The 19615-nt window shown below is 37.1% G+C and overlaps 1 protein-coding gene across 2 annotated transcripts in view; it reads right to left on the reverse strand.

Moving 5' to 3' along the window:
* Window positions 1-19615, reverse strand: part of LOC132858277 (LHFPL tetraspan subfamily member 6 protein) — a 49928-nt gene that overhangs the window by 3392 nt on the left and 26921 nt on the right. For both annotated transcript variants that reach the window (XM_060888544.1, XM_060888545.1), the window contains exon 3: window positions 2056-2154. In XM_060888544.1, coding sequence (XP_060744527.1) covers window positions 2056-2154 — 99 coding nt within the window. The remainder of the gene's footprint in view (window positions 1-2055; window positions 2155-19615) is intronic.

Below are 19615 nucleotides of genomic sequence, written 5' to 3' on the forward strand. Positions count from 1 at the left end.
ACAAGAATGCTGTTGGGTCATGTTAAGATCCCATCTTGGCTAGGGCTGAAATACCCACCTGATGGACCAGGCCTGAAAATAAAAGTAAAATAGTTGTTCCAAGCCTGCCTCTAATGTTCTCACAGTCAACTCAAACCTAAAAGTCTGTAGTACTGTTCATCCTGCAAGAAGGTCTGCATGAGGTGCTCCATCATTTTATGACACCCATTTTGCATCTCATCTTAATAAAGTCTGGGTTCTAAAAAGTCCACAAACTTCTCCCATGTAGCAAGTGGAAGTCTGCTCTATGATGGTGTCTTTTTTTGAGTTTTGGCACCATTGGAACAATTCCCAGGTCCAGGAAATGAGGAAGATGGATCCATGCTAAAAAGGGGGCTTAATTCTTCCTCTTTTACTCTTGTTTATTAGCAGTTTTATTTTCTACACATGGCTCTTTGCTGGTTGGCTTTCTCTCATGAGGCACTTGTCTTTCTCTAGTTTTATGATATAAATCAAAAACAGGTAGACTACGTGCAAGGCTGTGGAACATATGATGGCACATACACTAGACAAGGGCAAAAGCTTGACATGCACAGCAACCAGAATTGAAATAGGGCTACTTATTAAAAGTACAGAACAGGTTAAACATGTGACATGGACATGTGATGTGATTGTGCTGGCAGGTAAAGGAGTTCAGCCCTGATTTTAGTGTAACCATGACAACTAAGGACACAAAGGCTAATCAACATCCATAAAAGGACACGACCATGAGCTTAGCGGGATTTGGTATGAATTAAAGTATTACAAGCTTTCTCTTTACCATGTTTGGTACTTTTGATGAAACACAGTCAATTAATCAATAAATTCAGATGCCCATCAATTAGACCTTGCGAACCTAATATTACCATAGTTTAAGTCACTGCTAAGACTATTCACTTTTTCATATGAGGAAGCTCTTTTGTCAGCATGTGACATTTACATGAGCAGCTAAACAATAAATCTAACAGAAATACTGCACGATATGAATTCCAATTTCAGTCAGATTTATTATCATGCATTTGTATTAGCTCAGCTTAGCTTAGCTTTACTTCTAAATACTTCTGTTAGCTCTGTGAGATCAAATATCTCACACAGAATCCAGAAGTGTCATCACTGGAGAATTAAAGATTAATGCTTGCTGCAGAATACACAAGGTTCAAATCCTACCAAAGTTATGCTAACAGTTCACTAAGGTTCATGAAATAACTTCTGAATCTTACAGAAATCGGGCACTCTTAATGTCACAACACTACTGCATCATTTCTATTTGTAGATATTTTTACCAGGAACAATCTCATGATCTCGTGGTCCATTTATATGTGTTCACTGTGATGATGGAAACACCCCACACTTGTGGTATGTGTTATGTCTGAAACTGAATGTCATGAAGCAAATCACAAAACCTTGGGGTAAAAAAAATAAAATAGAAGGCAGATGCTTTGATGCTGCCTTATGAGTTTTCAAGCAGCACTTCATTAGTTAGGAATACAGTTTGAGATATGCTTAAAAGGTAATATACAGTACGTCACAAAGTTGCTAAAATATATATACAAAGGCTAATAGCCACTGAGCTCATATATATGCTCATAGACTATATGAAATAAAAGCTATTAGAAGAAAGCTATTTACAGTCAAATATAACTTGTTTCTTCTACTATTTTTCAAATGACATTCAGGATTAGCTTAAATGATAAATATACTGTGTCCTCAAAAGCAGTGAGATAAATAGCTCTAGCAGTTAGCATTCTACGCAAACATCTGACTTTAGGACTAGATTAGATGGCTTCTTTAACCATTTTCAGTCACATTATATTTTCAGAGCATTGCAGCAACATTATATTTGTAACACGGCAGCCTACATTCTGTCAAATGCATTACTGAACCTCTTGATAACATTCTGTGTTAGCTGGCACATGATGAGTGTTACTAACATTAGTCATGTAAAAGGTTTATTCATGCCATTGCTCCAGCATGAAGGCAATACGTTTGGTGAGATTAATGAATTTCCTTTCAAATGATATAGTTAGATGGACCCACCCAGTTCAAACTGGTCTGAGCGGTTATCACACGTCTGTCTGACCTCCTCACTGTCCCAGCCGAGAGGGTACAGGGCACATCCAGAGCCAATGAGAAGACCTGCAGAGAAGACACAGAAATACAATTAAGGATTTTTTAAGTAATTGCCATGTTAAACAATGTCTCCCTCTACTCAGAACTCATAATGGAACAAAATCACGTCTATTGGGAGTATTTTTTAGTGTGCTCAGTAAAAGACCATTTAAAAGTATTGGTCTTGAGAAGGCATCATATATCCTGATACTTCATCTTTCCCACTGAGGGCTCTTTGACAGCATGTATTACTTACATGAGCATTTAAAAACAGATAAATTAAAAAACTAATTTCAGTACTGCTGAACATGACAAAAGATGAGAGTTGGAGGAAAATAGACTATCTATGGTAATTCTTTTCTGTAGTCTAGGCATGAAGATGAAGAAGTCAGCAAACACTTTGAATGTATAATTTGGTGCCTGCTTAAGCTGCTTTGTGGCAGTAAGTGATATTAAAAGTAATCTAAAAGACCTCATTTGAACCCCAGTCCCTCATGCAGCCTCATGTCTGGTGTCACAAGAGGATTCTTGCTGCTCTTTGCATTTTTCTATTCACTGGGTCTCAACACCGAGCTGCAAGGTCAGTGCTGGATGGATATTAGCTCTCAATGCTCCGGCTGAGGGCTTTGCTGTCACATGAGGTTAATCCCTTCCAATTTGCCTCTTGCTCGCCTATCAGTTTTGGGCCAGTCAAGGAGAGAGCGAGACATGCTTAGGCCCAACCCTGGATAACCTTTCTGCATGGAAAGGCAGAGAGAGATAAGGAGAATAAATCAATCCCTACACAAGACTATCATGTGCCTCAGAAATGAGGAAAGGCAGATACATTCCTTATAGCCACAGTCCACTAAAGAGCACATCGACACTCGACAGCTTTCCTACAGTACGTAAACTCACTGGCACTTAACACAGAATATACAGAATGCATAAAGTAGTTGTTAAAAGACTGCACAGAAGGATTCACAGCCGGATATGTAACCAGAATGGAAAGAATCCTCAAATCCGCTGGTGTGCAGAGAGGCATGGTGAACATGTTGTTCAATGGTGTTAGCATTTATTTGCACCTAATAAGGAACTCACATCTTTTCTCAGCCTCCACAGAAGTGCACTGTATGGCAAATTTCGTAATTAGATTTTAATGAAAAATATCACCTAAGTGATGGTGCTGATGGTCATAAAAAGAATGTCTTATGTGAGAAACAACCTGACAAAATCAATAATCATGCAATCATTGCAACGCAGTCACATGTTGCCATTCCCAGCACAACAATTACTATTTTATGGCACATGATTTTTTTATGTTGCCATGTGTCTTTATTTCTGTTTTGACCCCTTTTTGTTTCATAATTAGCTTGTTGCTCTAATTATTGTGTGCATTTCGTGCATGATTTTTCACTACGCCTACATTTACCTTGTCTTTTCCTATGGACAGTGATTATGCCTCATAGATGGGAGATTAGATTAGCCAATTCTAACTTAAAGTAAAATTATATAGATGTCTGTTTACATGCAACATGTTCAGATTCTCGGGTCTCTTTCTCTTGACTCACTGTCCTAGTTTTGAAGTGTGGGTGGGTTTCTACCACAGTGAAACACTCAAAAGATGAGACGAAAAATATGCTGAATCAAAAGCTTCCAGGATTCTCTGATGGTCACTATTAAAAATAACACTGCTGAATTTTTTTTTTGCAATTTTTTTGGAGCTCATATAATCTTCTGGTGCCTGCCATAACAACTGAGAGAATGCATAGTTCAAAGCCATATTTAAAAAGCATATTCATTCTAAATTATAAAAAAAAAAAATAAAAAAAAATTGTGAATTCTCTTTCAAGTCGTCAGGAATGTCAACAGATAAAGAGGCATGTAATCAGCTTGAAATGTCCTGTGGTGTTGAAAAACAGAAACAAAAGGAGAATAGATTTTCTTCTCTCTACAGCTTTGAAAAAAATTATATATATTCATTTTGTTAAATCTCATGAATGTTTAAAGTGCAACAACTATTTGCACAGAATTAGATATAAATACTCTGTTATTTAAGAACTGTAAGGTGTTGTAGCTACCAAATATAAGCCAATTTTGTTCAGATGAAAAAAAGCCAGAAGAACTAATCACAAGTATGTACATGCCCTCTAGCCCTAATTGCCTAGCGCATAATCCACTAACATCTAACAGACACAGGACAACCAGTGAAAAGTAGACAATAATACATCTAGTGCATAAGTTATGACATGCACTCCATTTCAATTCATTTCTTTCATTATAAAAAGCTGGATGACAGAGAATAAGGGAAGCAGGTGGCTCCAGTCTCCAGCGATCATTCAACTGAGGTATAGCTTCACTCTTTTTCTCTTTTATCTTCCTCCTCTCTGTTCTTTCTCTCTTCGTCTGCATGCTCTATTCATCAATCCTTTAGCAAAGCATGTTATCAGCTCCAACAAGCATGGAACTTGTAGCAGATGTTGGCTGTTGATGTTCCTGCACATTTATACATTCCTACACAAAAACATAATGAAGTCCACTGAAAAGCTCAACTGGGTCTGGAATAGTAAACCTTTTCAAAGAGGATACAGAATTATGTAACCATAACAAAGACCAATTTACTTTTCGCTGTTGAAGTTTACAGCAGTTTTATCTGAAGGAAATGGTCATTGGTCAAAAAATAAAAATCTTATCAAATACTTCCTCAGCACTGTTATTCTGAGCCAGGTCAGTTTTCCCACAGAATTGGGTTAAATTTGACTTGATGTCATGACTTAATTTGAACATCTTTCACACATTCGAATAATTATATCAAAACTTTGCAATTCAATTATATAAAGAATTAACAATTCAAGTGCTTTGCCTAACAAACAGATGGGTGACAAACTGCCAGAAAAACAAATATGATGAGGTTGAGTAAGACGATCAGTTCATTGATTAGAACAGTTCGTGAACATCAACATACTTCTGAAACAAGTGGTGTCTTGGTGGTGGTGGAGAACATAGTCAAACAAATCACTCCAAACTCTCCTGTAGGTGTTTGGATGGCTTAATGATATGGTGATTATGAAGGTCATTGCATATGATCTACCTTATCTTTATATTCATGAAACCATTCAAGTGAACCCTCATGCCCTGTGCATGGTATGGAGTCATCCTGAAACAGAACACTTTCTTTGATAGAAATCTTTCATTACAGGGTTATGGTGAACAGTCAGAATGGTTTGTATTGCATTACAGTGAATCTTTTCTCTAAGGTGACAGAATATTAGAGCACCAACACAGACAAACACAGAAATGTAAAGGGGTGGGTAGGGAGGCTAATTCAGGACCACTGATGTAACATATCTAAATTGTTTTAGCATGTGTTTGTTCATACAAACATATCATGCGCATGAGTAGCAGACTGATTTTCACCATGTGGCCTCTCATTGCTCATTCCTTTGCATTTCATTAGGTATTCTGCATGCTTAATCTCATCCTCCACACTCCCTATGTGGGATATTGAGAGCCTGAGCTTGGGTGGTGAAGAGGGTGGGTGAGGATTACTAAGAATGGAAATGGCAACTGCAGATATGCCAAAATGCCAAGGGGGCAGACTTATGAATGACAGCTTGAGCTTGGAGGCATCCCTCTTTAATGTGTTTACATATTATAAAAGCTATTTTGGAAGTTGTGTACAATGATAAATATACTTTAGGTTGTTGGGAATAAATGCATCATAATTGATGAGCACCAAAGGGACCGATGCAGATCTATCAGTGTTTATTCTTCTTATTACTCCTTTTTCCACTTGATCTGAACACTACATTAGAGCTTTTGGAAATGTAACATTGTAGAAGTGAAGTTAATGCTGATGTTCCAGGCATACAGCACTGAGCAAATAAGTGCAAAGCATTTAATGACTAGATCATAGTACATCAAGTTACTCTGGAAGAGAGCCATCAAATCCAGCTGGAGACCTTTAATGCAGCAAAGTAGTCAGATGTTCAGATCACAGGACAGATGACAAAATATTCATTACTGTTCTCTTCAACATGGAATTTGGTGTCCTGGACGCACACCAAACACTTTACTTTTGTGAAAAACACTAAACATGTTGTACTGCTGGTTACAGTTGTTAAAATATAGAAGACATGATTTTATAGCAATTATTACAACAATTGTGGTGCTAAATGAATATTATTTCTCATGAGGTTTTTATGGACAAATACTAAGACTTCTACAGATTGCTTTGTGGCTGATGGTGTATGGATCATCTAGATAGTTTATATCTTGCTACAAAACCAAATTTTAAAATAATAGTTCTTTGAAGTAATGCATTTCTTTAATATTCCTAAAAGTATCTTTCAGTTTATGGGATATTAACCATTTTAGTTAGTACCAAAATGTAATAATAATAAAATAATAATAAATATTTTTCCAAGCATAAAGAATTTGTATAGAATTTAATACAGAATTCTGTACAGATTCTTTAGCTCATTGCAAAGCCAACAACAGTCGTTAACCACTTATCCGTCATAGATTCGTGTCATTAAGGAAAAACGATTTTGGATCTTTTTTATTTATGATTTTCCATTTAGCACCTTAAAGTCGTTTACAGTTCACAAAGATAAAAGCCTATAATAGATTATTTTACTTTCAGTAAGCACAAGGATTGTGTATTATTTATATTACCATGCATATCATTTTTATAAATGCTATAGACACAGCAGATTGTAATGAGATTTCTTTGGTATTCTCTCTGGAGAACCAGTGTTTCTCTATCAATAAATAATGTGCAGAGAACCACTATTTACTGGAAAAGCCTGTGAAAAAAAAATTGCTGTAGTCTTTAGAATGTCTGTTAAAATTCCACCCCTTCGACACACCTGACAAATGATTTGTAATTACACAACTAAAACAAAAAATGTGTAATAATGAAATACATTTCAAAAACTGTGAAGAAAGAGGTGCATCTGCTTTGACCACTGCAATCATGGAAACTGCAACTGGCTAGTGCTACAAACCCACAGCCTGCGACTTGCGACAGCCTGCAAAAATCTTAAGCACTGTAAAAACCATAGTAGCACACAAATTGTCCTCTAAACAATGTGATGCAAAGCCAGTGCAAGTACAGAGCCTTAACAGAAATGAGAAAAATGCAAATGAGATGTATAGCTACAGGCTGTATATTTGAAATTTGCAGACCTAACAATTTATTTATAACATATGCAATATGCGACTCACTAATACTATTATGTAATACTACTAATGGCTATTATAATGAATTCTGTAGGCTAATCTGAGGAATCAGCATGTTACCTTCTCTTTTGACATTCATACAACTTTTATCTTACTGAAAAAAAATATGACATTATAAACATAACCTGCATGGCAAACAATATACATCCATCCTTCTACTCCTCATACCCACATATACATATCCTCAATGTTCAATACCTTTTACAGACACTACATTATCTTTCACAGTGTGTATGACCTGGTCTACCAGCAAAACATCCCTTTTTCCTCCATTAGTGTTCTATATGCAGCCATGAGTGGGCCCTGATGAGCACTTGTCAGTGGTTGCTGCTTCCTCTGATTCTTGCTGATTGAACTACAGCTACTTATTCAGTCTAATCTAAGACCATTATGTCTACTTACAAGTAATTAAAGATTTAAGATGCAAACTTCATACACTGAGGAAATTGTGGAGTTTAACAAAAGCCCAGTGAGACAAGAACCAATTTCTAACCTTAAACACTTAAAGAAAATGTTACGATGGAGAATTAAACAGAATATAAGATATTATTTTTTGTTTACTTGGTGCGGTATATATATATATTTCATTATATTAATTGTGTGTAAAGAAAACACTCCACAAAATGTAATGGTTTAGAGAATTTAACAACGGTAATAAAACATTACTCATGCTGTTGTAGATAATAATTGATGAATGTGTGGTTTGGAAATAAACTGTTTTAATTATCTTATACTACAGCAATTTGCCTATGAATTTAAAGATTGTATGTAATACAATTAGTTACTTTTACCCATTTGTAGTTATAATCATGCAACATCTGTGAAATTAGTGTCTGTTATCGCTATCATAGCAGCTATTAAAAAGCAGTTCCCTCACCAACCTTACCAAGCATACAGGTTGTCATGTTACTGAGAAACTGCAACGTTTGCTGTACTGAAAACACTGATTTGAGTAAAGATTACAGCTTTAAATCTGGCATTTACAAAGCGGTAGCACTGGAGACTCCGTTCAAAAATTCTAAATATACTTCACATATACACATACAGTATATTTTGTAAATGTTATGTAGTGCATGTAGATCCTTATGAAATTTATTACTACAGAAATGATAACATTCTTAAATGGCCACAGATCTGTGCTGGTATAGAAAATAAATCAATACTTCTTTCCTTAGGACCAATCAGAATTAAGAATTCATCCATGCTGTTATATAACAGATTTAAAAGATCAGCAAAATACAGTAGACGTTACATCTGACTATGAGTGATAGCATAAAAGTAAAATTAGAATGTCACGGTACACCACAAGAAATAAAACTTGAATGACTGGTCTATGTTTATTCATGTTAAAATGTTTGGTGAGTGAGCTCCAGTCCAGTAATTGAAGGTTCACATAAACAATGTGAAATTCTTTCTTGTTATGAAAGCAAGGTCATGTCACTATTCTGAGGCACTCATTTTTTTTTCAACTCTTCCCCGGTTTCATCAGTGGGGTTTCTGGAATTCTGTGTCCCCTGCTCTCAATGGTCTCCTCAATTAGCATTCAAATAGATGGAGAAAGGAGAGGAGAGAGAGGGGAAAAATAATGACTGGCTTGGTTATTCAGTGGAAAAGGGGTGACATGAATAGGTCTGGAGGCCGTTTTAAAAGAGTATCCCATCATTCTTGGACTTGGAGGACGAAGAGGTGGGAACGAAAGAAGAGGAGTTGTGAAAACAGTGCACCCAAGTGCATTGGGGTGAAGGAGAGTTTTGGACAAGATTTGTCTTTTACATAAGCAAAAGAGAAAGGATGGGGTCAGAAGCATGGAGAGAGCAAACTGAGAACACATGAAATGTTCAGTGATTAAAAGAGTATTCTTAATATCTTAATCCATATCTTTCTGTTTATATTATTTTGGTAAGATTAAAATATTTTGGTGATATTGTTTAGTAAGTGATAATGAAATTGTGATATTTTGCTTATATGATCCTATGACATTTAACACCCACATGAAAAAAGACCAGACAGACAAGATACTTTTAGGTTTTGATCTTCTGCGCATTTTCTTTGTTCACTTGTCAAAGTATTTAACTGACCTCATGCTTCTCTGCCAATGTTTTGCATAGAATTCAAACAGGATCAGCGGATTTCTTGTAGGAGCTTTATTTCAGGTTGAAGGAATCCAAAGAAAAGGATCTATAGCATTAGTATTTAAGACTGGAGAAACTTCCATGGGAAATTCAGACACCAGAATGTGGATAAGAATGAATGAAAGTCCAAAGGAATACATTTCTTTTGAAGTTAAGACACAGAACAAACATAATTTCACACCATTCAGATTTGATCATCATCTGAAATTAAAAGCGAGAATGAGTAATTAGTAGGCACTGTAGCTTCACAGCTCCAGGGTCTCCAGTTTGATCCTGAGTTCTGGTTGCAGAATGTGTGGAGTTTCTATGCATGTTTTAACCACAAATCAATCTTCTCCTCTTTCCTCCGAAAAATGCCAGAAAGTGGTTTGCCTCAACCTAATTGCCCCAAGGTGTGTGTGTGTGTGTGTGTGTGTGTGTGTGTGTGTGTGTGCATTGTGCCTCGCAACGAACTGGCATCTCATCTCATCCATGGTGTATTCCTGCTTCACAAGCATTGTCCTAGGATCGTCTGTGTTCACCACAGTGATGAATCTGATTAGAGAATTTTAGATGAAAGGGTAACAACTAGTCTGATAGCCATAACTACAACACTGATGTTGTCTGCATCTAAGCACCAGCAAACTAAACATATTTCAACTATAATTTAGGTTTAAAATCATACATATTCTACCAGTCACTGACCTCCTAAAGACCAAAGTCAAAGCACCCTGCTTAGTGACTGTAGGTATTCTTTAGATGTACACAAAGCTGTGAACATTCTTTTTACCCTGAACCTTCACTCATGTAAATCTAACATCATTTCAAGTGATGATTATGATCAGTATTATTATCCGCACTGATCCAATAAAGAAATGGGCTTGTATTGGCAACATCATTTAAGTTCAAGTATTTATGCCTGAGGACAGCTCTACTTCCAAATGCAGTAATAATGCATTTTATAAAGTTGAACAATAAATAAAATGCATTTACCAGGTACATGCCATTCATAATGCTTGTGCTCAACCCCCAAACACCTACCGGCCCTCCAAACTAAACTGGTCAGCTGATTACAGGGATATATGAGTTGTAAAACAGTCCAATGGAACTTTTGACATGAACAGGGTGACAAGCAATCGAATGCTGTTAGTGGACTATTACTAATGGTTGATAATTTTATGATAATTAGACAGAAGTACATTCTATTTTACACTGCTGGTTGTTTCTATTGAACAATAGCACGACCAATTCCCACGGGAGAAATCACCAGAACTCTGTGACAAGGATGATTTTTGTTCCTTGTCTCAATAGCTGTCATGTCAGTGTCTGACCCCACGCAACCTGACCCACTTTTGTCCTGTTGATCTCAGAGGCCTCCATTTAACAGCAACTAATTAGATACATAATAAATCATGCATGTTCGTTTACTTATTGAGTGTGATGATTAATTGAAAATATCAACTATTGGATTAATAAGAGAATCATTCATTCATTAAGCACTTGGGCCTGGATAGAAGTTGTGGTGGATCCAGAGCTATTCCCATGAATACTGGACAGAATAACAGTAAAATGTAATATTTCAAAACCATTTTGTCAGCTGTTTAAATTGTGATTCAATGTGCTCTTTGACAAAATGGCTTTAAAAACAGTTTGTATGAAAACCTCTATCAAAGACACCTAAACGTTCATTCATTCAACTTCTGGAACACACCCTGGCAACCCTGGGAATGAGGCAGGAATACAGTCTGAACACAACACCAGTCCATCACAGAGCATCGGCCACACAGATACACTCATTCATGCCTCAGGGCAGTTTAGAGTAACATGTTTTGCGGGGTGGGAGGAAACCAAACCCTTGCAGACAAGAGAAAAACATGGAGTACTGAGGCAATGCCCGCCACATACCTGTGTCAGCTTATTGCTGAGAAAACCATCATAATGGATTCAACTCACATTCCTGAAGATTACCAAACTAACAATTTCTGTGCTTCACTTTGGAAGAAAGTAGAAAAAGTAAAGAATGGCTTTGACAAAAACTGCATAATTACAGGGCAATGTTCTTGTCAAATGTTCATTTTTATAATACTATCTTTAAAAAATACATACACATCCGGCCTCTTTGTTAAACTGCTGCGAGGACCCCCGGGCACGTCACAGCTTAGACACCATAGTGTGGACTTCTGTGTGTGACTTTACTATTAAGCCAGTTAAACATTCTACTGATGTGTGAGGATTTTTACAATGAATATGACAGCTGCCCGTGATTTTGACTGAAAATCTCACAACAGTGTGCAGTGGAGCGGCGCACTTTCCTCACTCCCTTCTCTGAATGATTAAATGCACTGCACACTACTAAATAAAATTCACACTGTCAGTTACCACCAATTTAAAGGAATTCTGTTCACAGGTACATTATTAATGCAGAGGGCATACAGCAGACAATGCAGTATGCATTAATATAGATAGAAAAATGCTTATATTTAAAAAAAAAACATAATTATTCCCACCTTGTGCTCACTTTGGAGCTACCCTGTCCAGAAAAAAAGTGGTTGCTGAAGGTCTGCTAGTTTGATTTACATAATCAATGTATAAACATTTTTAAAAAAACTCTATTTTTCGTGATATGCTAACTGCATTGTTGGGCGTCCTAGTGAGGAGTCTGTGGGATGCAATAGCCTAGTGGTTAAGGTGTTTGACTACTGATCAGATGGTCATGAGTTCAAGTCCCAGGTCCACCAGGCAGCCACTGCTGAGCCCCTGAGCACAGCCCTTTACCCTCAGTTGTATAAACTGAAATAAAAAAATGTAAATCACTCTGGATAAGAGCTTCTGCAAAATGCCAGAAATGTAAAATGATGAAGGTTCGTTAGTTATAGAGTCAATTATTTACTTTGTCTGACCTAAAATAAGCTGTTTTTAGGTTTTCCACAGATCGGTCTTAAACTTTATACTAGAAAACACCTAAGTAGGAAACAGAGTTATTAACAAATGTATTATGCTTTAGCACCAATATTTCCTTCTGTGTTCATCATTTATCTATATGTATGAAGTTGTTGGTGAAGTAGCCGAACAATGCAGAGACAAAAAATGTTCTGTAAGTATGAACCACAATCCACACCCACATGTAGGTTTTTCAAAAAGTCAATTTAATTCAACAAAATCCACTGAATCTTCAAATGTCATATGCCTCTGTTTATTTTAGATTTAGATTTTTTTTTACGAGTGTAAGCCTCTGGGTTCATGACTGACTGACTGACAGCAGGTTTTTTCCTCTTTTAGCTGCATCAAAATACAATTGCAGAATTTCACACTGAATACATCTTAACCTGAAATTTCAAAAAGCTCGAGGTTCAGCTTGAGGTTCAGAGAATGAGGTGTGACAGTAAAACTGCACTGCTGGCAGAATGTGATGAGGTTAACTAAAGGAAGCCCCAATGAAATCAGCATTCATTTTACAAATGCATGCATTAAACAATATAAACTGTCCAACATGTCATATTCAATTTACTGTTAATTAAAGTTTTGAAACCTCACATTCTAGAATATTCTACAACTAATTTCAGGAGTATCCAGAATTTTATTCAGCACTAATAATTGTCAATGTTAATATTTCCAGCTGAGATGAGCTACAAAGAAAACATTGTACAGCAAATCAAAATTGAATTAAAATTGTATTTGTATAGAACCTTTAACAATAGGCAGTGTCACAAAGCACATTCGTATAAATTCAAATTTAGACTACATCCTAATGAGCAAGCTAGAGGAGACAAAGGCAAGAAACAAACTGTGACAACATGAGTAGGAAAACTTTAGTCTACAGTATATTTGTGAAATGATCCACTAAAAGTCATTAAACTGTACTAAATCTTTCAAAAATCCATGTGCACTGACATCAGAAAAATTCATTAATATAGATAAGGCACAACACAATGGTTAAAACTCAGCATTTGATTTATTATGGTAAAATCTACAGTGGAGGTCAGAACAAAGGCTGACAAGATGATCATGGCCTATCCAGAATGTAGGTCAAAAATAAACAGGCATGGGTCAGCGAGAACTTAATTAAAAACAAAGCTCAGTCTAAATGACAATCAAGGTGAGACACAGAACAGGTGATCACACTAAGGTAATCACCAGGGTGGTGACAGGACTAGGAAAAAAAGGCAAATGTTATGAACCCAAAACAAAATATAAAAGTATCACTTGTTGCATTTTGAGTCACACTGTAGGCTGGCGTGTGTGTGTGTTTGTGTGTGGGGGTGTGTTTGTGTTTGTGGGGGTTTTGTGACAGATACACTCACTCCATCTCTCTATCTAAAGTGCTCTCAAGCCACAAAAACATCATCAGGGACATATAAATCGGAACACCACAGTACCATTTCCATTTGAGAAATGGACTACAGACATAATCAAAAGTCTGACGGCTTACAGTAATGGAATGGAAATAATTTCACCATCACTCCAAGTAATACTCAGAGACACAATATTTAAATATTTCCATCAATCCAGGACTTGCTCTTCTAATCTTTGCGAGCTCTATATATGTAAGTATGAAGGGATCACCCATAAAATGTCTTAGTATTCTTGTCACTTATAGACAAACTGACACATACTTGATTATCTGCCTGTGCTGTTCTTTCTTCTCAGAAACCCAGTGGCCTTCTGCTGACACCGTAACATCTTTGAGTCCACCAGTCGAAACAGGTAATTAATCCCATTGCAGATTGAGCCTTGCAGAATGCTGGAAGGTAAATCCCTCCCACTTCTACATTACCACAATGTGCTCAGCTGCTGACAACCCCTCTGATAAGACATTCAGCTGGGATCATTACACCATTACACTACATCCTCCCAGAGTTCTCCCATCAGCTTAACAGCCACAAAAATCCATGTGAACTAACACATCCTTCTAACTCAGTACAACTGGAGTGTGAGATGCTGATGACTTTGCTTCTGAAAAGATGGAGCAATTTCTTGAGTCTAGTACATGTTCTGCATTTAAAGGTATAGTCAGCCATTTTGTTAAAAAAGGATACAAATACACACTTCAGTGTAGTGTGTGTTGTGAGGTGTGATATCAGGATCCAGCTGTGCAAAGCTGATACACACATATTCCATAATTCTGTATGCAAGTATACATCCTGTGATTATAGCCAAGGTGGTTCTATGTCTGTTTGGGCCCAGGAATGTGAATATTTATGCATCTGGGAATGTCTGTTTTTTTTTTCCTTTTAATTAACATGTATGTCATTTGCATATATTGTGACACTGAAATGATAAAAATCATAATAAGGCCCATGTTAACTGCAGGTAGTAACACAACAAAATGAAAGGTACAAGGAGGGTGAATACTTATGCAACTTTTTCAGTTATTATAATCATGTTGCCCAATTATAAATGCTACATATCCGTCTACACTATTTGCCTTTCAGTGGTTCTGAAACATTAGAAAAAAACTGACTCTTACCTAAGGTATCACCATTCCACATCTGGAACAACACTTTAATTCAATACAGAGTGAAGGAAAATTGTGCACCAAACATCTGGATGCAGTTTAGTTCCACAAAAAATCATGGGAAAAGAAGGGAGAAATTAATTCGCATAGAAGCATGCCAAAGCAAGTGAAAAGACTCCCTAGGTAACAGTAACAGCCTGCAGTTTCAATACAATTATGTTAAACTATCTTATAAGCCAGATGTTAAAAACAAGTGTTTCAAATTCTCATGACTCATTTTATTCCCTGTAAAATGTTCAAGCAGCATTAGATCATTTGGTAGAAATGATAAGTTCAGCTTTTCAGCTTTAGGCAATTCTACAAAAGGCACACTGTTTTGTGAGCAGAAAAACGTTTGGATCTGATGCAAGACACGTCATTATGTTTTTGTTTCAGATAATGAATGGACTGAAGAAATAGTGAAGTGGTTTTGCATAAAATTCTATCTGTAAGTCACAATCCAGAATTGGGGCTTTAATCACAACAGCCACAAACCACAACCCTGGTTTATACTTCAATGTGTTGAAATGAATTAGATGAGGAAATTTGACAAAGGGATTAAAGCCAGCTCTGACAGCAGAGTAAATACTGTTTTGGGATTGATGAGATCTTTGTGTGGGTACATTTTGAAGGCTGACTCAGTTATCGAGTTGATGAGATATGAGATTTAATGTTATGTTGACTGTACTGAGCCACTGACTATATTGAGTAGGTGAAGATATAAAATCCGTCTAGTGAAAATGAATTTGCATTAAAGCATGACCAATGTGGCTAGAAGCAGTAGACATTTCATCACTTTTGACCTTGTGTGTGTGTGTGTGTGTGTGTGTGTGTGGCAGGCATCCCTTTAGTTTCTGAGCTGATTAGTGCAGTGGTCTGTTTCATCCAAACCATGGAGGCACTTGTGCATACAGAAAGTGACTGAATATAATGGATGTTTAAAATGGTTACAGAATTATCTTAAATATGCACATATTGTGTGTGTGTGTGTGTGTGTGTGCGCGCACTATAGGGCTGGGGGCTGTATGCTTTCACAGATTTGTGCATGTGCTAATGAATGCATGGAATATTGATGAGATCTTTGAGTGGGAAAGTTGGGGGTTGAGGCAAATATGTTCACACACACACCCACACACACATACACACACACACACACAAATACACACACAACGAAAGTCCAAGATCACCCCCTTTCAAATAAGTGAGAACAATAAGAGCTGCCGACACATGCACACACACACACACACACACACACACACACACACACACACACACCACACATACAAATCCCCCACACCCATTCCTTAAACTCAATGTCAGTGTGTCCTATGCAGCATGATCAGTGTTCTCAGGATCAATACACTATAGTGGATTCATAAAAAGTGTACAGAGTGCTTTCCTTTTACCTTTATATAACCTTGTTTACAATCTCACACCTTCCAGGCATCTTGATATGATTAAAGAAAAATTCAGTCAGCTTGATGTAATGATATCAAAAACCTGGCATAGATAAGGCCCATTACCTGTGAACCATGATTGTTAAGTAAAAATGTGACAATGTGAATGCAATAAATTGCATATTATCCCAAAAAGGACAATGTGACAATATGCAATTCATTACAAATAAAATTGTTAAGTTACTACACATACACATACCCATAGCCTCTCTACACTTTTTGCCTGAGAGACCCAACCAGTGATCCATCAAGTCCTGACAAGCTATCTAGACCCATATAAATTGCTTTTAGATGTAGGTCATAAAAATAATAAGTGAAATTCATACTTGCAATTTGCTTTATCTATCCCTCTACCTTTTCTGCTACAAACCTCCCATCTAAAATCGATGTGGAGACGAATAAGCAGCTAAAGATGACGGGACACCTTGTTGAAAACTCCCACTGAGAGCTATAATGATTCATAAGTAATACCATGAGTGCGGGTGGCCATGCATCACTCTCTTACAAAATGCACTTACACACTTGAGCCTAGTTAATGATATTGTCCATGAAATAAATCCTGTTCCACGTGTGCGCCTGGTACCAATAAATCACAAAAGGACACCCAGAGTAACATGCTCAGGAAAAGAAGTTCTGTTCAGCAGCAGATGTATTTATGGTGAAGAAATGATAACTCAGTCAAAGTCTGTGATAATACTCACTTAAAACGAGAGCCTCAATTCTTCATGCAGTGAAGACAATGAGATCTATTTCACATCAAATGTGTTTATGAGTCCAATTCACTTTGATACAGCCCTGTCTTTGTCTGATGAGTGGCTAAGCCAAAATTGATTTTAGTAGGAGTTATCTAAAAGGCTCAGATAACAGTACTGAAAAAGATGGAAAGATGGCTCACAAGAGAAAAACTACTGACCAGTGAGCTACGTGAGCAGCATGTAACCCTGAGATATTAGTTCATGAAGCTTTCCTTTTTGTTATCTTCCATCAGGAGCAGAAAAGGCTCTTTGATCATTTAGCACAACCCCTCACAGGCAGAAGTACAGAAAGGAGAGGCTCAAAATGGTTCCCGCAGACGCAGCAGAAAACAGATGAACGTGAAAATAAGGTGTGAAGCACGAGGGATTTAATGTGTTCCAGGCTAGAAAGGCAGATTAGACACACCTGTCAAAGATAAATACAAAATGCACAAATCCAAAAATAACCGCCAAGTATTTTAAATCACAGCAAATCTGGCACCAAACACTCAAAAACAACCACTTATAAAAAGAGGAAGATAATGTCTTCAGCACAAGTGGACCACGGCCATCCTCCAACATCAGCAGTGATGGGAAATAGGCTGTGTACAAGAAATCAAACATCACCATTTTGTGGTTTCTTTTCCCCTGGATTCCTGTTCCTTTGCCAAGGCTCCATTCTGCTTTATTTTGTTTAGCTAACACTAAAATAGGATTTCTCTCAGCAGGGAATGAGCGTCTCTTTTTGAAAAGCAGGCACGGTGTCCATTAAGATGCCACAACAAAAAACCGGGCTGAGAAATAAGTAAACAAACGAAACCAGGCTACTCTCTGTGGGCATACATTGCAAGTTCATCAGAATCAAAGGGGTGGCCCATTTAACCATTTCTAAGAAGACTAATGAGGAGTCTGTCTTGTGAGTTTTCTAAATAGGGTCCATACTGGGCTATGTGTTGGTGTATTTGCAATTCAGATATGCAATATTTAGTGCTATATAACAAGGATCACTAGATACTCTTGCTTTGCGACCTACTCCAAAAAAGTAGAAAGACACCAAAGAAAGGAAAACTAGTAGAAATGTGAGCTGCTTTACCAAAATAAACACATCTTCTGACCATAAAGGAGATGAAACTGGCTGCCGAATAAGCAAGCTAGCTAGCAACATTCCTCCTAGACAGCCTGTGCAAACAGTAATAATGTTTATGGATAATTACCGCAGCAGAGAATCGGTAAGTTATTTGGTGCGTCAGTATTTCACATACTGTTGTTTTATCACAGCTTCCCTATTCATGTTGTGGTTCCAATGGAGCCAAAAATAATGTTGTGTTGGGTTTTTGTTCTATTCATTTCTCTACCCTGTCACTGGCTTGTTGTCGCATTGTGTTCGGCTGTGCTGTGTTCTCATTAGTTTTGTCTATTGTTATGTTACATTACGCAGTTTTGTCTGTCATACTCTGTTTTGTCCACGTTTCATAGCAGGTCTTACTCCACATTTCTTTTGTTGTCTTTTTTCTGTATACTTTGACAACAAATCAGAATGTTTTATACAACAGCTGTCAGTATTTTCTGTGTGATGGTATATTATGTTTCATACCTAACTGTGTTAAGCTAGCTAACATCCAATTGTAGCACTCTGCTTAGCCAGACAAAATACACACAATAGTGACACACCTAAGATAAGCTCTAATCTTATTCTCTCTAAACTAGGAGACATGTCTCTGTGTATATGATGGTAAATATATTATTAATAGAATTTTTTAATTGTGTAAGATCTGCCCAATATTCCTTTAATAACACCTGCATGTGGAAAAAAAAACATATGTTAGAGAGAAAGAGAGAGAGAGAGAGAGAGAGAGAGAGAGAGAGAGAGAGAGAGAGAGAGAGAGATTTTATCACATATTTTGGGTATTGTGCCAAGGTGTAGGTACCAATTACTGTGTAAGATAGTGGCAGAGGGATTAAAGATGCCATGTATGGCCAGATGGCAACAATGTCCTCCTCAAAGGTCACCTTCAAAACAAGTATCCTGATGCATCCTAAATGATAATTCACATATTATTACTTTTATTATTATTATTAATTATTATTTGCTCAAAAAACTGCTTTCAACTTCACCCAGGAATAAAGCATGTATAGCCTTGTTTCACTTTAATTCAAAGATCTCTTCAACAACCCAAAGTCACTCGTGTGGGCTGCAGGAAGAAAAATAAAAATGCTATCAATATCTTTCATCAAGATGTTCCATCAAGAGGAACTTGGCCAAATGCCAAGACCCCATTACAATGTGTTATACTGGCTTCTCCCTTCAGACACAACCAACTAAATGAAATGTTATGATGGCATTAATTTGCTTGCAGAAGGTCACCATTGACGGCTGCTCCACACACCGTTCTCTTGGGTGAGGTATGGCTTGTTTATTTCAGGCGGTTTTTTTTTCCATTCTTAGAGGCTGTGTTCTACTGAATGCTG

The sequence above is a fragment of the Tachysurus vachellii genome, chromosome 15 (assembly GCF_030014155.1).
Source record: "Tachysurus vachellii isolate PV-2020 chromosome 15, HZAU_Pvac_v1, whole genome shotgun sequence".
NCBI classification, from domain to species: domain Eukaryota; kingdom Metazoa; phylum Chordata; class Actinopteri; order Siluriformes; family Bagridae; genus Tachysurus; species Tachysurus vachellii.